This window comes from Microcaecilia unicolor, chromosome 6, assembly GCF_901765095.1.
Source record: "Microcaecilia unicolor chromosome 6, aMicUni1.1, whole genome shotgun sequence".
Taxonomy (NCBI): Eukaryota; Metazoa; Chordata; class Amphibia; order Gymnophiona; family Siphonopidae; genus Microcaecilia; species Microcaecilia unicolor.
Window position 1 is genome coordinate 36,613,535 of NC_044036.1, and position 23,951 is coordinate 36,637,485.

Genomic DNA, 23,951 nt, shown 5'->3' on the forward strand with positions numbered 1-23,951 from the left:
GCCGAATTTAGGCTTGGCAGTACTGGGTTGTGCTAGCATTCTATAACAGAACCTGCGCATCCTGGTTCCATTGTACGCGGTATGCAGAAAAAATGGGACCCCCCATCATTTTTCCAAATAACAAACGAACTATATTAAAAAATTATTACTACTGCAAGATGCTGTAAAACTGTTTTCAAGATGACAGCATTCAGGAAGTGACCATTAAGATCCATTTTAGCATTATGGCGTTTAACGAAAAAAAGATAAAGCTGCGATTACATTTTTGTGACAAAAGAAGGCATACGGTGCAAAGCATTTGCTAAGGGAAGTTTCCTACTAAACGCCGAACTAATATATTTTCAAAGGTCACACTAACTCCCCTGTTTACTAAGCCACATTAGCGGCTGGCAGTGCGCTAATGCCGACACACCCCTATACGTAAGGGGTTCTATTTTTTTCCGGACACCATGCAGAATAGGCTCCTGCTATGTGCCGCCGAAGCACTTAAATGAAAATGCCCACTTGTAGAATTACCCCCTTAGCACCCACAAATCTATGTTAGCTTGAACACACTTTCTGTGCTTACGTATGCAAATCACATGCCTATGGAATTACATCCAATGCAGAAGAGTGCACAGAAAATGAGCTCACTGTTTTACATTACCAAGCATATAATTAGCTTATTGCACAAGTAGTTAAAAAACAACAACAAAATTAGCACACTATTTTTACTACCTTTCTGTTACATCAGCCTCTGCATACCTACGAATCCAGCTATATGCAAAGCCGCTGAATCCTTTTCCATGCCCTCCTATCTTCAGTGTTCTCTCCCCTGCCTTGTGATGTCACAGGGAAATCCCTAAAACATATGCAAGCCATTTAACTTTGCATGCTAATTAAAGGCAAGAAGGCATTTCTCTAGATTCCTTCTCTGTTAAAAGCAGGTTTGCCTCCTATTGCCCTTGGCTATGCGACTTGGAATTGTAGTAAAAACAGGATCACATGAATATTGCAGAAATGAATATCTAAGTAGACTCTGCTCCTTACTGAATGGTCTTCACACTGGATTGCTATCTGCTTGTGTCATTACGTATGTGCTGTGCTCCACATGTGTTACTAAGCCCTTACATTCCTCAGGAGCTTGGCATGCAGCAGAGAATGGAAGGGAAAACCTTCTCACCTGAACGAATCCTTACTGGCCTCCTGACTGTTGTCGTGAGCGTAGCAGACCTTCTGGGCCACCACGTCCAACTGGCTGAAACTGGAAATGGGTACACCAGGATAATTGATGTATTCAATCTGACCGTGCACAGGTGGCACTGAGACTGCATACAGCAGCTTCTCGGGTTTGCCAGTACCATCTGTTGCCATAAGAACATCTGTCATCAAGGTCACCCTGTCACCCTCTGTTAAAGTTACAGGTTTGGTGAGTAGCACAATGTCACCTAAGAAAAGAATTGAGTAAAATTTAAAAAGCACTGCATACATATATAAGTATTTATATATATATATTTTTTTACTTGTTTTGCATATTTAATTAGGCTAAAAGATTTGTATTTTAGGATAAACCATAAATAGGAAAATGCTGCACACTTTCTGCAGACAAAAAAAAAAAGCATTAGCAAAATTCTAAAAGATTTAAGGATGTGCAGTTCTTGTCAATCAATTTGTGATAGATGAAAGGGATCACACTTATGTTCATATCACACAGCATTTTAACTTATTTGATTCCTATTATTTTTGTACAAGCTTCAGCACCTTCTTTCCTTGGCTCCCACAGTAGCAGGCATCATCTGCTCAGTGCTGGATATATTTGCAGAAAATATTAAAGCACGCATTTGCCATTTTCTCTTCATTGTTTATCCAGAACATCACCAGCGGACTCTGAGGATCAGCTGAGATCATACCAAAATCTGCCTAATGCTCCTTCCCTTTAACAACAGGGTTTCCTCAGACTTGCTGGACACGAATACCTTATGAATAAGCAGTATTCAGTGACACTAATACTAGCTGGAACAATTTGCACTGAATCTAATTTATTACTAATACTATGGGGTTGGGACACAGAAACAGGGACATGGTTCAATTTAGGGAGGACAGGCATATAGATCAACATCAAAAGGGAAAAACTAATCCCGAACCAATTTCAACCCCACCCCACCCCACCCCAAAAGAGGAGAAGAGTTATTACCTGATGTAGATAAAAGGGGGTGGGTGGGAGGATAAACCAGGACTAGGTCAGCCTGTCAACTTGGCCGCACAAACAGCTGCATGACACCCAAGGTCATGAACACAACCTCTCTGTACCCAGATGAGACTGTGAGATCTTCAGGAAATACACCAAACTGACGGGTCCTTTACTAAATGGCTTGCGGTAGTGTAGGGGCGGGTTTTTGGGTGCGCGCCAATCCATTTTTCAGCTCGCCTGTGAAAAGGGCCTTTTCGTTTTTGCCGAAAATGGACGTGCGGCAAAATCAAAATTGCCAGGCGTCCATTTTGGGTCTGAGACCTTACCGCCAGCCACTGACCTAGCCCTAAAGAATCCGGGCGGTAATGACCTACGCACATCAAATGCAACTTGGCGAGCGTCCGTTACGCAAGTCCGAAAATAAAAAAAAAATTTTCGGACGCACGCAAAATTGAAATTACCGCAAGAGCCATATGGTGGTCAGGCGGTAACTCCATTTTGACGCATGTAGACGCTTACGCGGCTTAGTAAAAGGGGCCCTGAGGTATATTATCCTGGGCCCAGCTAAGTATACCGACGGTGCTACGTGAACTGTTTCCATATTGAAGACTGCGATAAATACACAGTACACTAATTCTATATTAGCAGACTGCACAGATAAACATGCTCGAGATATGTTAGGCTGATACCTTGTTAAAAAACTCCCACTTCCAGAGCCATTTTTAACAGCCAAACATTTGTATCAAATGATTTAAAATAAAGCCTGGCTATGTATTCACAATCTCACACTTTCAGTATGTGGGTTGGTTAATGAAACTATATTACACAGCATGTTAATTGCTTAAATTTAACCACTCAGTTGCCAGATTATAATTTGCATTAGACTCATCTCTTATTTCTGGCTCCTTAGATTTTAGTTATTTGTGGCAATATCTTAGCGCTGTGAGCACTTGGATTTATTATTATTATTTTTAACACTGAGTGCACAGGATGTTTTTAGGCATCGCATAAAACTGAATCCGATATATTTGTTGACCAAATTCATTGATTATACCCACGATGCTGACCCTTTCAGATACACCTGCAGTATCTTAATACCGTATTAGATATCATTTATTCACTCTCCTTTATTTATTTATTACATTTGTGCCCCACATTATCCCACCTATTTGCAGGCTCAATGTGGCTTACAAGTGTTATTATGACATATTCATGACAGCATAATAGATATAGTCAGTGGTAGGACGACGATATTTAAAGAAAGAGAGGAGGGTGTTAAATAGGGTGATGTAGGAGGTGTAGCTGGTTGTGTGGGTGGGTTGTGTGGTGATTTGTGTCTTTAGAGGTTCTTTTTGTAGGCTCTGTTGAAGAGGTGTGTCTTCAAGGATTTGCGAAAGTTGCTCGGATTGTCCATGGTTTTTAAAGTTGGGGGTAACGCATTCCATAGCTGTGTGCTTCTGTACGAGAAGGTGGTGGCGTATGCTTGCTTGTATTTAAGTCCTTTACAGCTGGGGAAGTTCAAAGGTTATAATAAGAAACTGGAGAGAGTTTGAATTGAGTGAAAAAAAAAACCCCATTCCAAACTGTGGGGGAATTTATCAACGGGGGCTACCGTAAAGAAATGTTATTTTACTGTTAACCCCAGTTATTAGTAACGAGGTTTCACTGCATAAAATGAGACCTGTTTTAAAACAGCAAGAGTTAGTGGTAAAATAATACATCTTAACAGTAGCCCATGTTTGATCATTCCCCCCCCCCTGTGTTTGAACTTTGGTCAATAAATAGCAATATGACATTTTCAGATAGAAAAACTACATCTGGCATTTTCTGTTTTCCTAATCTCTGAAATTGGAAGGAGAAGCTCGTTACAACCTAAAGAGTATAAAATCATAAACTGCGACACTAGGTTACTGCACCTGCAAAGCTGGTTCAAATCTTGGTTTAGGTCCAAGTGAAAAAAAAAAAAACCCCTGTGTGACCTCATATTATTGCCTATTGGACACCTGTAATCTGCCCACAGCACTGTACCGGTATAATATGGGTATCGCAGGTTGGGAACGAACTGTTCTAGCGCAGGTGCGAACAAGAGTACATAAGTACATAAGTAGTGCCATACTGGGAAAGACCAAAGGTCCATCTAGCCCAGCATCCTGTCACCGACAGTGGCCAATCCAGGTCAAGGGCACCTGGCACGCTCCAGAAAACATTCCAGACAAGTTATACCTAAAAATGCGGAATTTTTCCAAGTCCATTTAATAGCGGTCTATGGACTTGTCCTTTAGGAATCTATCTAACCCCTTTTTAAACTCCGTCAAGCTAACCGCCCGTACCACGTTCTCCGGCAACGAATTCCAGAGTCTAATTACACGTTGGGTGAAGAAAAATTTTCTCCGATTCGTTTTAAATTTACCACACTGTAGCTTCAACTCATGCCCTCTAGTCCTAGTATTTTTGGATAGCGTGAACAGTCGCTTCACATCCACCCGATCCATTCCACTCATTATTTTATACACTTCTATCATATCTCCCCTCAGCCGTCTCTTCTCCAAGCTGAAAAGCCCTAGCCTTCTCAGCCTCTCTTCATAGGAAAGTCGTCCCATCCCCACTATCATTTTCGTCGCCCTTCGCTGTACCTTTTCCAATTCTACTATATCTTTTTTGAGATACGGAGACCAGTACTGAACACAATACTCCAGGTGCGGTCGCCTTTTGAATGTCTGCTGCACTGCGCCTGGTGTTACCCAGTGCATGGGCCACGAGCCCTATAAAATTCACTCAAAGTCTTCTTGCAAGGTCAAATTTTTCAAATTTTAATAGCCTTTCTTTTCTACCGTACTCTGGAATATATATGAAGCACCCAGATGATTATTTAGGATTAATGGGTTACAGAAAGTGCCATTTGGCACTCTACTAGTAAAAAAAATTGTAACCAATGCAGCTGTTTACTAATAAATAAAGCCTCAGCTGTAAGAGAAATAAATTAGATGCATTTAATTGGTAGACTGAAAAACCACCTCTCTTTATTACAATGCTGCGTGTTGTTTTTTTTTTTTTTTATATGATGTCAGGGTACATGGCAGACTGGCAGAGTGTTTATGAATCACAGTTTGCAGATGGCGCTCCTGGATCCCGGTAGCTATGAGCACAAGAAGCGTGAGGACTCAATAGAGAATTTTGCCAGAGAAGACCTCATGAGAATTAGCTGTCTCCATTCTTCTTGTGCCAATCTTTCACTGGCAGGGAGCAGTATTTCAGAAACCCACATTCAATAAATTACAATCGCCTGGCAAGGCTTTAGAGAAATCTAACACTCTTGAGGACATGAGTGTCTCAATCTGATTTCTTTTCATTTTCAAAGAAACCGTGTGACACTCTTTGGAACAGAACTCATTTTGATTTCTTCACGGCTAGTGGAATAACAGCGTTCCTGTTATCAGGAATGCTTCCCCGCAGCCTACGGAGATTTCAGATCTCCAGAACGTACCGTATGCTGTCTCATGTCACCACAGTTTTATGACACAGTTGGGAAATAATCTTGGGGAAACTGAAACTCAGATTTTTTTTTTTTTTTTGAAAGGCTGCTGGCATGACCTTGCCCTGGCTTTAGCAAACATATGAAATGTGGTCAGCTATTGAGATAATGCCCTGTAATTTAAGCTGTCTCTCCATTAGAATCACAAATGAGTTTGGATACTTGAAGCAATCATATTCGATTGCACAGTGGTGTAATTGTTTTTAATATTCTGAGGCAAATTTATTTTAATTCACTTTTACTTGTTTTGTTAAGATATATGTTTTTATCTTTCATTCTAACTACTACTACTACTACTATTTAGCATTTCTATAGCGCTACAAGGCGTACGCAGCGCTGCACAAACATAGAAGAAAGACAGTCCCTGCTCAAAGAGCTTACAATCTAATAGACAAAAAATAAATAAAGTAAGCAAATCAAATCAATTAATGTGAACGGGAAGGAAGAGAGAAGCAGGAGGATGTTATTAAATAAGTATTATTAAATACTTATTCCAATCTTGCAGACAGACATTTTGAACACTGTAGTGCCAGACTTATAAAGGTCAAGCCTAATTTATTTAAATAAGCTTGTATATAAATTCTTAAATAAGACATATGTAATAACGATTTTTTGAGGACCTCAGTGGAGAAATCAGACGGAAATGACTGTTTTGTTTTACTGTTCTGAATAAATATCCCCAATATTGTCACTGGTCCAAATTTTAAACAAGTGTTATATTATACACTGACAAATTCATGCTTCTTCCTTTCCAAGCATTTTCAAAATGAAAAATGTATATATATACAGATATATTTATTTTATAATGCGCATTTAGCTTTGAAATGTCAGCTACGGAGGGTTTGTATTCCGGCAAGCGACTGTATGAAGGATCAACTCCTTTAATGTTGCCTCCATTGAGGTCCTCAAAAAATCTTAATTTCAAAAAATCATATTATATATGCCTTATTTAAGAATTTATATACAAGATTATTTAAATCGATTACGCTTAATTTATTACATCCAGGCTTGTGAAACATTTTTTCAAGATAAAGCCGTACTTCATAGACTTATAAAAGTAACATGTTGCCTTCTTTTTAGGGTATACAGTGGATTCAATTTATGCAGACCTGATGCACTGTATTTCCAACATGATTTCAGCAAATCCCCAAGACTGCTGTAATTTCATTGCCTACCTTTGTCCGTATTTTTAATTGAAATATAGAAGCTTTCTGGTGGGGAGCGGTGTTCTCCATCTGTCACGTAAAAGTGGAAACTATCATAACCCTTTGATCCCAGAACAGCAGTGTGAGAATACCAGACACGGTTCATGTCCACGTCCTCTTGAGTGAAATTCATGCCAGGGTGGATGGTAATCCATGCTGAAACGGCCTAAAAGGAAGTAAAATGGGCAATTTGAATGCCTCAGGAAGTTGCTGTGTACTTTGCATGATAACGAACAGACCAATAAATGCCACAGAGGTTATTAGATTAGTTTATTAGAGATGAATGCCTGGCTCTTCTCTCAAGCCTTAAATACATATAGGACTAGATTCCATATATGGTGCCTAAAAAAATCAACGCTGAAAAATAACACGCTCAGCACTATTTTATAAACCTCGCCTGAAATTAGTCGTGGCTTAAAGAATACGCACAGTGCCCGTTCCTGCGACTAATATTTAGTCCCAGCTATTTAGCCTGCTTATTTTCGAAAGAGAAGGGCGCCCATCTTCCGACACAAATCGGGAGATGGGCGCCCTTCTCTCAGGTGCGGCCAAATCGGCATAATTGAAAGCCGATTTTGGCCGCCCTCAACTGCAGTCCGTCGCAGGAGCGGCAAAAGTTTAAGGGAGCGTGTCGGAGGCGTAGCGAAGCCGGGGGCGCCCTCGGCTGATAATGGAAAAAAAGAAGGCTGACCCTGACGAGCAAAGGTGGGGGCGCCTTCGGCCGATAATGGAAAAAAGAAGGCCGGCCCTGACGAGCATTTGGCGACTTTTCTTGGTCCATTTATTTTCAGGACCAAACCTCAAAAAGATGCCCAAACTGACCAGATGACCACCGGAGGGAATTGGGGATGACCTCCCCATGCTCCCCCAGTGGTCACCAACCCCCTACCACCAAAAAAAAAAAAAAAATTAAAAACATATTTTGCCAGCCTCTATGCCAGCCTCAAATGTCATACCCAGCTCCATGACAGCAGTATGCGGGTCCCTGGAGCAGTTTTAGTGGGTGCAGTGCACTTCAGGTAGGCAGACCTAGGCCCACTTGTGGTGGTAAATGGGAGCCCTCCAAAACCCACCCGAAACCCACTGTACCCACATGTAGGTGCCCCCCCCCCCTTCATCTATGAGGGCTATGGTAGTGGTGTACAGTTGTGGGGAGTGGGTTTTGGGGGCTCAGCACACAAGGGAAGGGAGCTATGTACCTGGGAGCAATTAATGAAGTCCACTGCAGTGCCCCCTAGGGTGCCCGGTTGATGTCCTGGCATGTGAGGGGGACCAGTGCACTACAATTGCTGGCTCCTCCCATGACCAAATGGCTTGGATTTGGCCAGTTTTGAGATAGCCGGCCTCGGTTTCCATTATCGGCGAAAACCGAGGCCGGCCATCTCTAAGTCCGGTGATCTCAACATTTAGGTTGACTATCTCTAAGGTTGACCTAAATGTTGAGATTTGGCCGGCCCCGACCGTATTATCAAAACGAAAGATGGCCGCCCATCTTGTTTGATAATAAGGTTGGCTCTGCCCCTTCCCGGGGCCTTCCCCGGAGATGGCCGCCCTTAGAGATGGGTGTCTCCGTTCGATTATGCCCCTCCACGCCAACTAAAACCTGGTGTAAATGCCCACATTTAACTTAGGTGTGGATTGGGTTTATTCTATAACTCTGCGTGTAAATTTTAGGAATACCAGGGCTTTTTTTGAGGGGGTACTTGGGGTACTGAGTACCGGCACCTTTTCCATTGTCTGCTGAAATTGACCCCTGGTCTCCAAGTTTTAATGAAAGAGCTCAGGCCCTATACACCAATTCTGCCTTGTCATAGATTCTGTGACTGGTTGCAAGGGGCCTGGCTATTGTGGGATGTGTTCCTTAGTGATCACCTCACCCCTGAAGGGTGGCCAGGCATTTGAGTACCGTCACATTTTTTGCTAGAAAAAATGCACTGAGGAATACCCACGATGTGCCCATGTCTCTCCTATGGCCACGCCCCTTTTGAGAACCGCAAGGTATAGTTTACACACACCACTTTATAGAATAGGCTTAGCAAGTTAACGTGGAGGGGCATTTTTGATATGTCTAAGACAGACTTTGGATGTTTTGCGCTAAACGTCCCAGATCTGAATAGGAAATTTAGCCATTTTCAAAACAGCAAAAGATCTGTATCTTTTTTTTTTTTTTTAAATGGCCACATGCTAGAAATGCACAAAATCAAGCCATTGGGATGTAGGAGGAGCCAGAAATCTTAGTAGACTGGCCACACTGACATCCCAGGAGAGTAACAGGGCACTGCTCTGAACTTCAAATAAAAGCCCCCAGGTACACATCTCACCATTACCCCCCCCCCCTATCTTGTCTGCTGAACTCTGCAAAAACACACCAAAAACCTACTGTACCCAACTGTACACCAATACAATAGCCCTTATGGGTAAAGGGGCCACCTATATGTGGGTACAGTAGGTTTTTGGTGAGTTTTGGAGGGCAAACAGTTTCCATCACAAGCGTGACAGATAAGAGTGAGATATGGGCCTGGGTCCCCTTCTCTACAGTCCACTGCACCGACCACTAGGCTACTCCAGGGACCTGCTTCCTGCTCTAATAGACCTGGCCATAACATCTGAAGCTATCGTAAAGGCTGATAAGTACTATTTTTATTCACATTTTGGGGGCAGAAGGGGGTCAGTGACCACTGCGGGGGTAAGGGGGGGGTTCATCTCTGATTTCCTCCAGTGGTCATCTGGTCATTTAGGGCACCTTTTTGTGCCTTATTCATTCTAAAAACAGGCCTAGATCAAAACGTTGAAGTTTTAGCCCTAGACGTTTTCATTTTGTTCCATTATTGCTATAAAATGTCCAAGTGTTAGGAGCTCCCTAAGCCAGCCCTAATCCCATCCCCAAAACGCACCCAACACACTCCTTTGTAATTTGGAAACACTGCAAACAAATTGCACAGATAAACATCTGCAAACTAAGTTTCAAAAATACCAATTTGGACATTTTGAGAAGAAATTCGGCCAAATGCTGTTTTATGACACTTTTTGGAGGGTTTTCTCTTTCGAAAATGAGCCCCATAATAACAGTAAATGACGGCAGATAAAGACCTGAACAGTCCGTCTGCCCAACAGTCACATTCATTATCAAATCATGGTTAAACCAGCAATGAATGTGATGTAAAATATTTGATCATTGTCTCTATTTGGCATTTCTGGGACATAGACCATTGAAGTCCACCCAGCCTTGTCCTTAGTTTGTCCACCCAGCCTTGTCCTTAGTTTCCAACTACTGAAGTTGTCGGCAAAGCCCACTCCAGCCAATCCAATACAGACCATAAAAGTCTGCCCGGCACTGAACTCACATTCCAAATTAATGAAGTTTCCATTGAAGCGCTCTCCAGCCCATCCTAAACTGGATTGCCATATATGGGACTCAGACCATACAAGCCTGCCCAGCACCAGTCTTAGTTCTTCACAGCCAGAGTGCCACTCGACATGCAAACACACACGCACCCATTTAAGTTTAGGTTTTTTTTGTTTTTTTACCATTCATTTTCTTATTAGAGATCCTCTGTGTTCATCACATGCCTTTTTGAATTCCATCATGTTTTTTTTCTCCACCACCTTCCTTGGGCATCAACCACCCAGAGTGGAGAAGTAGCCTAGTGGTTAGTGCAGCAGACTTTGATTCCCACTGCAGCTCCTTGTGACTCTGGGCAAGTCACTTAACCCTCCACTGCCACAGATACAAATAAGTACCTGTATATATGTAAACTGCTTTGAATGTAGTTGCAAAAACCTCAGAAAGGCAGTATATCAAGTCCCATTTCCCTTTCCATGAAAAAGAATTTCCTGACATTACTCCTAAGGGCCAGATGCACTAAACCTAACGAGCCAGCAACATGGATTTTAAACTGGTTCTAGTCAGTTTAGCACACAAGTAGTAAACCGGGGACATGCACAAAAGGGCATTTTCCTGTCATGGTAGCAGCTAACGAAAACGGAATGCAAATGATCCAAAGGCTATTATAATGAGATGCACTACCGTTTTCCGATCCCTTAACCGTGGAAAACCTAACGGGAGGTCTACACCTCTCTTTGGGGCAAAGGAAAGAATCGGAAGAAAAAAAAATGTCATCAGGGTCGTGTTTTTGGACATCCTTCACTCAAAAAAACCCCTCTAAAAAGACGTTCTTTTTGGACGTCCTTCACTCAAAAAAACCCACTCCAAAAAAGACCTCCTTTTTGGATGTCTTTCACTCTGTGATCCCATTTAGCTCAGCTGAGAGAGAACTGGAGGTCTCTCAGCCAATCACAGCGCGTTTAGCTGAGCTAAACGAGCTGTGATTGGCTGAGAGAGACCTAGGGGTGGAAGATGGACGGGTGTCGAAGACGTGGACTATGGATGTCCTCAACTGCGCTCTCCTGCTGGGATCACGGAAGGGAGGAACCCGAGTCGCACTGGAGCCTTCCTGCAGCAGGCCGTGGAGGGGGTGAGCGGCGTGGCATCTTTCTTTCCCGGGCAGCACAGGGAGGTGCAGGGACGGCCACAGGCATGGCGGAAAAGGCAGAAGTTATCAGGGACGTCCTTTTTGGACGTATTTGGCATGCACAGAGCAACCAGCATAACCCTTGGCTGCTCTGCACATGCTCGACCGGCCGACTGGCTTCCGAGGGAATAGAGAATGCAAGTGAGCTACAATGAGCAGCTCATTTGCATTCCATTTCCTTGATGCATGGCTGTTCCCTACCGATTCGCTATGGAATCGGTAAGGGAAGGGCTCTTCCGAGGACCTTAGTGCATCTGGCCCTAAGTCTCGACAAGCACAGAAGAACAAAAGACACTTGCACAGGTCCAAACAAGCAGGCAAAACACAGCGAATGGAGTCCATTGCATACTTTGAATAAAACTCCTGATGTGAACTATTTAAGTAATTTGGATGTTTTGCTTTGACATAATCTCTGGTGTCATCTTCGCTATGTTTTGCCCGATTACTCCTAAGTCTACCGCCCTGTTTTCCATTTTCTGGAAAACATTTGTTTCTATACTAACACCTTTCAAGTATTTAAATGTTGGTATCATATCTCCCCTATCCCTCCTCTCCTCTAGGGTATACATATTCAGGTCTTCCAGTCTCTTCTCGTACGTCTTTTGATGCAAGCCCCATACCATTTTTGTCGCCTTCCTCTGGACCACTTCAAGTCTTTTCACATCCTTAGCAAGATACAGCCTCCAAAACTGAACACAATAACTCCAAGTGGGGCCTCACCAACATCTTGTACAGGGGCATCAACACCTCCTTTCTTCTGCTGGTTATGCCTCTCTCTATACAGCCTAACATCCTTCTGGCTACAGCCACCACCTTGTCACACTGTTTAGTCGCCTTCAGATCCTCAGATACTAACCTCAAGTTCCCTCTCCCTATCTGTGGATATCAGTCTCTCACCTCCTACCACTTATGGCTTCCTTGGATTTCTACTCCCTAAGTGCATCTAAGGGAGTCATATATGCTAGGAGGTGAGAGGCTGACATGTGTGTGCATAAATTCTAAATACTGCCAATTAGTGCCAATAATTGCTTGTTAATGGCCAATTATCAGCACCAGTTGGCTTGTTAATCAATTAAGTTACGCGCACAATTTGGTCGCGTCGCCAAGATTGCACACGGAACTTTAGTTGCCTTATATAGAGTCCAGGGGATGGTGACTGCTATACATCCATTCCACACACCCTGTGCCATAGACCAGTTCCTTATACCTTGTTTAACTGTACAAAGAACTTGCCTTGAGTTTAGCCACCCATCCGTTTATCCCGATCGACTTTTTACAACCCATCTTGTCCCTATCTATATATCTGCACTTGGCCCCTCTGCTACACAGTAAGCTGTATTGTAGAAAAAGCATTATCATATCTATGCTATTTGAATGTTCTAATGTCTGCTTATTAAGATGCTTCATTGGTATTATGCTGACATCGTATTTGATCTCTGTTATTTGGAAATTCTGACTATAATGGTATTTGTAATATTTCTGATACTGTTTCATGTTAGTCTTATATTAAGTTTAAATTTGCCATTTCCAAGTTTATCATTTATTGTATTTATATTTACTACTGTTATGATGTTAACAAAATTGTTAATTTTATGTTAAACTGTACCTGCTGTACACTGCCTTGGTTAGTAATTCCCAATAAATAAATATATTAAGGGGGAAAGTTCTCAATGTGGGCTACTAGTAAGATGGGTTATGTTACCACGTCATGCCTTTTTAGCTCAGGGTCACAGAAACAGAAGCCTGCCCTTGCAGATCAGCAACGTGGCCGCGCTGGAGAAGAGGACTTCGGCTGGCGGGGGTTGGGGACCCCTGCCAGCAAAGGTACCCGACGGTGGCAGCGGGGGAGGGTTGGCGGCGGGGGGGGGGGGGGGCAGGGCCAAATCTACGGGGGCCCATGACCCCACGTAGCTACGTCCCTGCTTTAGTAAAAGGGCCTCAAAAGTAGGACAGTTTTTTTTACTCTTCTATCTTTATTTGAACACTTACCCTGGTTAGCGGACTGAAAATCACACTAACTAGGTTAAGTCCTTGCTCTACCCTGACTCTATGAGACCAGATCACTCATGAACTAACTGGAGAGTGCTGCAGTGGTCACAGCTGATATTCACTGGTACTGTATTTAGGTGCTATCAGGGGCGGCCCCACCATTAGGCCACTTGAGACGGGGGCCTCAGGCGGCACTCTTCAGGAACGGCATCTCTGGGGGCGGTTTTGCGGGTTTTTACCTCATCACGGTGACGTTTCAAACCCAGTGGCAGCAATTCCCATACGCTGCCCTGCTGCCACCGGCACCTGCCTCTTCCCTTCACTGTGGCCACCTGAAGTAACTTCCTGTTTTGCTCTGGCAGCCGCAGTAAAGGGAAGAGAACGTCACCAAGACGAGGTAAAATGCCTGGGGGAGAACAGCATCTCGGCCTGGGGGGGGGGGGAGCAGCATGTAAGCTCCACCTCAGGTACTATCTTGCCTTGGGCTGGTCCTGGGTGCCATTGAGTATCAGCAGCAGAGCTGGTCCTGGTGATTTAACAGCGCCTGCCTGATTAACTCAAGAGGCAGGCAGTGCTCCAGAATCTCAGTGTATGGATGAGAAGATGGTGCAGAGAAGAGGAATTTAGATTTGTTAAGAACTGGGCAGCTTTCTGGGGAAACTGCAGCCTATGATGAATTAATGGGTTCTGACTTAACTACGGTGGAACCAGGCTGCTAGCGCTAACAGTTAAAAATGCCCTTTAAACTAGAATCTGGGGCAAAGCTGATGGTTGTACAGGAGCACAGTTTTGAAGCAAAGTACTTTTGAACAGTGGTGTAGCTACGTGGGGCCAGGGGGGCCTGGCCCCCGTAGACTTGGCCCTGGACCCCCCTGCCGATGACCCGCCTGACCCCCCTTCCCGCCGTCACCGTTGCGTCTTTGCTGGCGGGGGACCCCAACCCCCGCCAGCCGAGGTCCTCTTCTTCTCGCAAAAGGCTTCTTTCTGACGTCCTGCACATTGTATTTGCAGGACGTCAGAAACAGAAGGACGCCTTTTGCGAGAAGAAGAGGACCTCGGCTGGCAGAGGTTGGGGTCCCCCGCCAGCAAAGGTAGGCGATGGTGGCTTGGCGGTGGGAGGGGTGGGGTCGAGAGGGTCGGCGACGGGGGGCTAAAATGTGCCCCCTCACCTCAGGCTCTGGACCCCCCTCCTGCCGAAGTCTGGCTACGCCCCTGCTTTTGAAAGATACTGTCAAAACAGGGAAGTCATGGCGTCTCAATAAAGAGTTTGCAATGGAGGCAAAATTTATCCAGGTACCTTTAAGGGAAAAGCAGACGCAGATTAATGATTCTAAATTAACTCTGTCAACTGCTAAGAAGGTGTAGATAAAAACAAAAAAAAACACACTTTGAAATGTTGGTATACAAATGCTAGAAGCCTAAAATAAATTAGAGTTTATAGCACTAAGGGGGTCTTTTACAAAGGCACGCTAGCGTTTTTAGCAGACACAAATTATTAGCGCATGTTAAATGCTACAGACACGCATAGGAATATATAGGCATCATCGCATGCTTATTTTTAGAACGCACTAAGGGGTCCTTTTTACTAAGGTGCACTGAAAAATGGCCTGCGGTAGTGTAGACGCGTGTTTTGGGCGCTTGCAGAATTATTTCTTAGCGCACCTACAAAAATGCTGTTTTAAAATTTTTGCCGAAAATGGACGTACGGCAATTTGAAAATTGCTGCGCTTCCATTTTGGGTCTGAGACCTTACCGCAAGCCATTGACCTAGCGGTAAGGTCTCACGCAGTAACCGGGCAGTAATGGTCTACGCGTGTCAAATTCCACTTGACGCACGTAGCTGCCGCACGTCAGAAAAAACTAAATATTTTTCAGACGCGCGCAGTGGACACGCACCAAAATTGAAATTACTGCAAGGGCCACGTGGTAACCGGGTGGTAACTCCAATTTGGTGCACGTTGGGTGCGCGTAGGCGCCTACGCGGCTTAGTAAAAGGGCCCCTAAAAACGCTAGCATGCCTTTGTAAAAGGACCACGGATGAAAGGCCGGGGATAGGACCGCAGAAAACAAATGCAAATGGGGATAGATGTATGGTATATCAAGACCCATTCTCAGAGGACTGCGTTCTTGAGGAGCTAGCTTAGTTGTCCCAGCTGGAGTGAACTACAACTAAGCATGCTGGGATGCCTTTTGGGACGATAAAAGTACTACATCAAGAAAGTGATCTGAGTTTTGTGGAAAGGAATAACTATTTGAAAACACAGAGACTCTTCCTACCTCTCCCTCCGCACCTTTAGTGTTCACTCTGGTGGATCCTCTTCTACTTCTATCCCTCTGCCTGTCGGCGTACCTCAGGGTTCTGTTCTTGGTCCCCTCCTCTTTTCTATCTACACTTCTTCCCTTGGTTCATTAATCTCATCCCATGGCTTTTCCTACCATCTCTATGCTGATGACTCCCAAATCTACCTTTCTACCCCTGATATCTCACCTTGCATCCAAACCAAAGTTTCAGCGTGCTTGTCTGACATTGCTGCCTGGATGTCTCAACGCCACCTGAAATTAAATATGACCAAAACCGAGCTTCTCATTTTCCCCCCCAAACCCACCTCCCCGCTCCCCCCGTTTTCTATTTCTGTTGATGGTTCTCTCATTCTCCCTGTCTCCTCAGCTCGAAACCTTGGGGTCATCTTTGACTCTTCTCTCTCCTTCTCTGCTCATATCCAGCAGACCGCCAAGACCTGTCGTTTCTTTCTTTACAACATCCGTAAAATCCGCCCCTTTCTTTCCGAGCACTCTACCAAAACCCTCATCCACACCCTTGTCACCTCTCGTTTAGACTACTGCAATCTGCTTCTTGCTGGCCTCCCACTTAGTCACCTCTCCCCTCTCCAGTCGGTTCAAAACTCTGCTGCCCGTCTCATCTTCCGCCAGGGTCGCTTTACTCATACTACCCCTCTCCTCAAGACCCTTCACTGGCTCCCTACCCGTTTTCGCATCCTGTTCAAACTTCTTCTACTAACCTATAAATGTATTCACTCTGCTGCTCCCCAGTATCTCTCCACACTCGTCCTTCCCTACACCCCTTCCCGTGCACTCCGCTCCATGGATAAATCCTTCTTATCTGTTCCCTTCTCCACTACTGCCAACTCCAGACTTCGCGCCTTCTGTCTCGCTGCACCCTACGCCTGGAATAAACTTCCTGAGCCCCTACGTCTTGCCCCATCCTTGGCCACCTTTAAATCTAGACTGAAAGCCCACCTCTTTAACATTGCTTTTGACTCGTAACCACTCGCCTCCACCTACCCTCCTCTCTTCCTTCCCGTTCACATTAATTGATTTGATTTGCTTATTTTTTATTTTTTGTCTATTAGATTGTAAGCTCTTCGAGCAGGGACTGTCTTTCTTCTATGTTTGTGCAGCGCTGCGTATGCCTTGTAGCGCTATAGAAATGCTAAATAGTAGTAGTAGTAGTAATATGAAATGGATTACAACGGTGGATTTCAAAAAAATCTTTTTGTGGTCTAAGGATGCGGGGAGTAGTTAGTAATGATTTGTATTACTAAGTTCTCTTTGGGTATGTAACAGTGTTCAAATACATGACAGTAGGGAGAATGAGTATGAATGTGAAAAGTGAGTGATATGGCAGTTATGGAATATATTTAAAGATTTTTGTATTAAGTAATAAATGAGTTTCAAGCATACCTGATTGAGTTCTGTATAGGATCTCTAAGGGAGATGAAGGGATAATACATGGCATGGACGGGCAAACTGGATAGGCCATATGGTCTTTATCTGCCTTCATTTTCTCTGTTTCTTTGTTTCAATTAGCTTTTCTTTCATTTATGGTCAAAGTACATTTTTAGCTACAAACAGTCTTTTTTAACATATAAAGACAATACAATTCTGTTAAATATTACAGGAACCTTTAATTTTAGGCTGCCAAATTTTGCCACATTGTTGATGATGTAGTAGACTTTATCTCTTGGAGAATCTTTGTCTTCCACTTCTAACACAGCACTTGAGATAACCTTCTTTTCAGCAGCTTCAACTTCCAAACCGGTGTTTCTAAGCAGAATAAAAGAAATGTATATTGGCTTAGAAGGATACTGATGCGCAAATAAACCCAGATGCCCTGCTTAATTTAATGCCTTGCAATTTGTGCAAATGAAGACAACACCTAATATATTCTTCATTGGCTATTGGTCTCTGTGACTTCCATTTTCTGGTATAAACAAAGATCAATTTAACTTTACGAAAACAGGGCTAAAATTCAGAGAGATCATACCTGATTAAAGTTAACTGGTTAAGATATCTGGTTTACTTTACCTAGATATTCAGAAGATATATGGTTAATTCAGTACTGCTAAATATAGCTAGTTAAACTCAACAGAATATCTTACCTGGTTAACTTAGACCTGCTATATAAGCCATCCATGTTAACCTGCTAACATTAACCAAACCACTGCCAAATATCCAACTTATTGGGTTAGAGTTTGGCCTCCAATCTGGCATACCTCTACCTCTAATCCCTCTCATTTATATATGGTTAAACTTTGGCCGGATATGGAGTCGTCCAGACCACAGGAAGTGAAATGGAATGGGAAACAGGGGCCACAGCCCCACCAACTTTTCGCTCAACACAGTATCAGCAATTAGAGAGTTTGGGGGCAGGGCTTTGATTGGTATATTTGGCCCCTCCAACCAAACGACATTCCACTGCTCCTGGTGCAGACAAAATTTAGAGCCTGAATGCGGGAATTTTTGAAAAGAGCCATTTATCTGGTAAATCTGGAAGCGAACTGGATCAATGGCTTTGAAGACTGACCTCAGAAAACCTAGACTATGATGCTGTATAAGGATTATAAGGTCTATAAATTAGCCCCGTTACTTTCCTTTTGCAATGCCATAGAGACCAAATGTTCTCTACCTTTCCCTTCACTTCTTTATAACTAAGGATACTGCCCCTCCTCATTTTATAACAGGTTGCCTACATTTAGGTGCGGTATATTGAATACGCTTAGTTGATATTCCAGCACCTAAAACTAAGCTCCTCCATTTTTAAGGTCCATTTGAGCGCTTAAATTTATAGCATACTGCCATTCCCAGGGGTAAGCGTGCACCTACGCATGTAAATGGCAGCACCATGCCTAACAGGTATCCTATATGTAATGCACCCTTGTGGGCGTCTCTGACTCTGGAGCCTGACCTGGCTGGAGAGCAGGATCCGTCAGTCCCTTAAGCTTCTGGCACCTGGTGCCTCCACCTGGGGAAGAAAAGTGTTAGTGGGTGGGTTTCCCTTCATTTCCCCTGAGGAAACACACAAAATGGCTGCTGTGAACAAGGCCGTAAATAACAAGCTGAGCAGTTTATTGAACTATGTACAAGAATGTACAAAATATGAAAGTGCAAAACCACTAAGAAAGAAATTACACTGGCTACCACTTAAAGAACGTACCACGTTCAAGATCTGCACGACTGTTCATAAAATCATTCACGGAATTGCCCTGATGTACATGATGGACCTCGTTGACCTGCCACCCAGAAATGCTAAAAGATCTGCCCAAACTTTTCTTAATCTACACTTTCCCAGCTGTAAAGGATTAAAATACAGACTAACACATGCGACCAGCTTCTCATACTTGAGCACGCAGCTGTGGAATGCACTGCCAACTAACTTGAAAACAATTAACGAAATAGCTAACTTTCGCAAATCACTAAAAACCTCTCTCTTCAACAAGGCCTACCACAAGAACTCATATCCTAACTTTAACACTCCTCCACTCCGCTCTTACTCTGACTGTCTTCTTTCTATAATCACTTGAATAATTCTTCTTGTCATCCCTTGATCTCATTGTAACTCCAGCTGTATCATGTACCCTGTATGGCGACGCCATAACAGGTCTCTGTAAGCCACATTGAGCCTGCAAATAGGTGGGAAAATGTGGGATACAAGTGCAATAAATAAATAAATGTCTATACCATTATATGTCAGTATTAAATGCTTAAGTAATGACTAGAACTTTGTATTGAATAAACACTGAAACACAGCGTTCAATGAGAGTCTATAATCAACTGTCCTTTAGCCAGTTAGTCTTTTTGCCATGATAGTACTCCTGACACCTTCCTATCTCTGTGCTGAGTCTTTATGTGGACGGGACAGTGTGGTCTAAGTCCCACTCTTTTCTCCTCCCCTGATTCTCAAGCCTTGTCCTTCCCCACCAAATCTCACCCTCCTGCTGAAAATACCTGGGGTGGTGGCTGCTGGACTTCCACATACAGCCAAATCAGGGTGGCTGAGTCAGTTCCTGCTGCCGAGTTCCAAAACACTAATTGTACTTCTGGGAGCCTTCACCTCGCTCCTGGTGCATCCCGAGAGCCTCCACCTTGCCCCTGGTGCCAACTGCACCCCGGACTGGGAGCTTCTACCTCGGCCCTGGTGCTGACCAGACCCTGCTCTGCCTTGCCCCTGGTGCTGACCATACCCCAGGAGCCTCTGCTCCGCCGCTGGACCCTGGGCCCAACTGGGTCCCAGAGGCCACTGCCTCGCCCCTGAACTGCTCCCAAAGGCTGACTGCACGGAACATGCTCCCAAGTATCACTGGTCTTCTTGGCCTCAGACACTGATTGTGTCCTCGACAGCCTTTTTTCTGCCTTGAGCTTTCTCCCAGAGGCCTCTCTGCCTCAATCTTGCTCCCAAGGGCTGCTGGTCTTCCATCTTCAGGAAGATCCTCTAAGGGTCTTTTCCCTGCTTGGTTCAGAACTCCAAGCTCTTAAAAGAGTTTGAGACCGCAGGTCCATGATTTCCCCAATAGAGACAACTTCCTACCTTAAGCACAACATTACTCGCTGTTTATAGAATTCGGGGGAACACCTACCTTAAGCAAAAGGACAACACAAGCTCCCTGAATATCAGAGGAAAACTCCAGATGCCACTTCTGAGTCGAGGGGCCATGGCCAGGCCATGCCTCTAGCCTCCTGGTGAATAGTTTCTCTGACTATTTAATCTGGTTCCACTAATCTTCCCATGTGTGTTTACGCCCTTCATATCACATCCCTTTATTGCATTTAATAGATAAAATTCCCCTAATTGTGCAAGTGTGCCACTTTCAGTCTGCCTGTCTTTTTCCTCAGCGAATAATTAACATAAGGTGCTGCCCACTTCCCTCTCTAGCTCAGTGATGTAACATTTATCAAATTGATATATTTCTCTTACAGTGCTGCCAAGGCAAAAATAACACCTAGAAACCTTTCTTACTTTCTCAATACATTACGGAGAGAGAAAATCTGCTTTTAAAACTCTTTAGGCCCAAGATTCAAAACTATTTAACTGGCCAGGAACAGCTTCTGGCTGGTTAAATAGTGTTTTAGCACCTAACTGTGGATATATTGGCTGTATGGTGTAACATAGCAGGTTAGGTGCAGACAGTGGCATAGCTACGTGGGGCCACGGGGGCATGGGCCCCCATAGATTTGGCCCTGGACACCCCTGTCGACGACTCTTTCAACCCCCCCTCCCGCCGCCAACCCTCCCCCGCTGCCGCCGTCGGCTACCTTTGCTGGCGGGGGACCCCAACCCCCGCCAGCCGAGGTCCTCATCTTCCGGCGCAAGGCTTCGTTCTGTTTCTGTGAGTCTGACATCCTTCACGTAGAACGTCAGACTCACAGAAACAGAACGAAGCCTTGCGCCAGAAGAAGAGGACCTTGGCTGGCGGGGGGGTTGGGTCAAAAATGGCAGGGGGGGGGGGTCGGTGGCACCGGGGGGGAGGCTAAAATGTGCCCCCTCACCTCAGGCTCTGGACCCCCCTCCCGCCGAAGTCTGGCTACGCCCCTGGGTGCAGATGTTCAGGGCCAAACTGGCTATGTTTAGTGGTTAAAACAGGCAACATAAATAGCAGGGCCTATCTTTAACCGCTAAGTGCTAGATTCTTTATATGGTGCCTAAAAAATCTGCGCGGAAAACATTTCTAAACGTATTCTATAAGTGGTGCCTACATTTAGGTGCGGTATATTGAATACGCTTAGTTGATATTCCAGCACCTAAAACTAAGCTCCTCCATTTTTACACCAACAAAAATGTGCTGTAAATCCCGGTGCGTAGATTTAGGCGCAGAGGGCCATATTCTATAGCTACACGTGTAAATTTTGAATGCCCATTTCCCCACCCATAACATGCAGAAACACAAAAAGGTAAAGATCTGCCACAGAAATAACAAACCAAAAGAAAAAAAGCAGTTCAAAAAAGACAAAAAAAATGGAACAGGAGGGTAACAGAAGAAGTGGTTTATTACAAGTTACCCTTGTAATAAACCACTTCTTCTGTTACCCTCCTGTTCCATTTTTTTGTCTTTTTTTATCTGCTTTTTTTCTTTTGGTCCACCCATAACATGCTCCTTTTTGCCTGCGCGCATTAGAAGTTAGGCGCATTGCGTTGCAGAATACTCTTAGCAAGCTGTTAACATAGATTCTTAATACTGCCTTTTTGTGCTCATTGTTGCTTGTTAAATGCTGTTATCAATGCTAATTAGTTTATTAAGCCAATTAAGTTACTCGTGTTGTTATAGAATACGTCTGGATTTCGGCACAGATCTCTAGGCGCCAGGGGCGTAGACAGACTTCGGTGGGAGGGGGCACATTTTATCCCCGCCCCCATCCCTTTCGACCCCCCGTCCCGCCGCCGCCAACCCTCCCCCGCCACCGCCAGGTACCTTTGCTGGTGGGGGTCCCCAATCCCCACCAGCCGAAGTCCCTTTCAGCGCCGGTCTCCGAGTCCCGCATGTTTGCTGATCTGGATTCTGTTTCTGTGAGTCCTGACGTCCTGCACGACATCAGGACTCACAGAAACAGAATCCAGATCAGCAATGCGCTGGAGACCGGCGCTGAAGAGGACTTTGACTGGTGGGGGTTGGGGACCCCCGCCAGCAAAGGTACCTGATGGCGGTGGCAGGGGAGGGTTGGCGGCGGCGGGGTCGAATGTGGCGGGGGAGGGTTGGCGGTGGCGGGAGTAAAAGCAGGGGGGGCAGGGCTAAATCTGCGGGGGCCCACGCTCCCGTGGCCCCACCTAGCTACGCCCCTGCTAGGTGTGCTATATAGAATCCGGGGGTAAGCACTTAACCAGGAGTCCTCCAACTGCTTTGCTACCAGTAGGGGGTGGTGCTTCAATATTGTGTTTTCAATTGCTAAAGACAGGCAGGTTCCCTGATGTTGTCCCTCACTATTGAAAAATGTGATGGTGAAACAGGACCTCCCACTGGCAGGACTGTAGGTGGAGGACTCCTGCTCAGCTTAAGAGAGAACAACAGTGCAGTGCTCATAGTAACATAGTAACATAGTAGATGACGGCAGAAAAAGACCTGCATGGTCCATCCAGTCTGCCCAAGACAAACTCATGTGTGTATACCTTACCTTGAATTTGTACCTGTCCTTTTCAGGCACAGACCATATAAATCTGCCCAGCAGTATTTCCCGCCTCCCAACCACCAGTCCCGCCTTCCATCACCGGCTCTGGTACAGACCGTATAAGTCTGCCCTCCCCTATCCTTGCCTCCCAACCACCAACCCCTCTTCCCCCCAACTGCTCCGCCACCCAATTTCAGCTAAGCTTCTGAGGATCCATTCCTTCTGTACAGGATTCCTCTATGTTTATCCCACGCATGTTTGAACTCCGTTACCGTTTTCATCTCCACCACCTCCCACGGGAGGGCATTCCAAGCGTCCACCACCCTCTCCGTGAAAAAATACTTCCTGACATCTTTCCTGAGTCTGCCCCCCTTCAATCTCATTTCATGTCCTCTCGTTCTACCGCCTTCCCATCTCCGGAAAAGATTCGTTTGCTCTTATAGAACAGGCTCACTGTTCATGAAAATATGGTACCTATATTATGTCACCCTGTTACAGAATCCCCCCCCCCCACCCCGCCTGTATGCTTATCTCAGGGCTTTCTTGGATTTATTTAGGGTTTTTTTTGTTTGTTTGTTTGCTTGTTTTACTGTTTTTGCTCCAACAATCACCCTTTCCCTAGATACGTGGATAACGGCAAGAAAGGCTAAAGATCACAAGCAAAGCACATTTTTGTATGGATTGCATTCTGCTAGGAGTAACACATAAAGGAGTAAATTCTACAAGTGGCACCTGAAAATCGGCGCCAAAGATTTTACATGCTGAGCATCAAACATATAAACGGCGAGTGACCGACTCACTCGCAAATGCGCAGTAGAGACTTCCTTCTCTGTCCCGCCCCCGCGTCAATACGTGATGACGAGGGCGGGACAGAGAGGGAAACTGCACCGCCGAGGTTGATACCGCTCCTCCCCACATGCCCACCCGAGGTCGCCGCTACCGTTACCCCCCCCCCCCCCACACCCGGCCCGGGCCCTCTCTCCGCTACTAAACTTACACATCCATTCGCCGGAACGCAGCACGAACATCAGCTGAGCTGCCGTCTGCCTTCCTTCCCTGCCTGTGTCCCGCCCTCGCTGACGTTACGTCACAGGAGGGCGGGACACAGGCAGAGAAGGAAGGGCCGA

At 44.9% G+C, this 23,951-nt stretch overlaps 1 protein-coding gene across 4 annotated transcripts in view; it reads right to left on the minus strand.

Moving 5' to 3' along the window:
- LOC115472691 (FRAS1-related extracellular matrix protein 1-like) overlaps positions 1–23,951 on the minus strand; it is a 215,467-nt gene that overhangs the window by 81,053 nt on the left and 110,463 nt on the right. For all 4 annotated transcript variants that reach the window (XM_030207049.1, XM_030207047.1, XM_030207048.1 and 1 more), the window contains 3 exons: positions 17,352–17,493; positions 6,878–7,073; positions 1,163–1,427 (listed from right to left, as the gene is read on the minus strand). In XM_030207049.1, the coding sequence (XP_030062909.1) occupies positions 1,163–1,427; positions 6,878–7,073; positions 17,352–17,493 (603 nt within the window). The remainder of the gene's footprint in view (positions 1–1,162; positions 1,428–6,877; positions 7,074–17,351; positions 17,494–23,951) is intronic.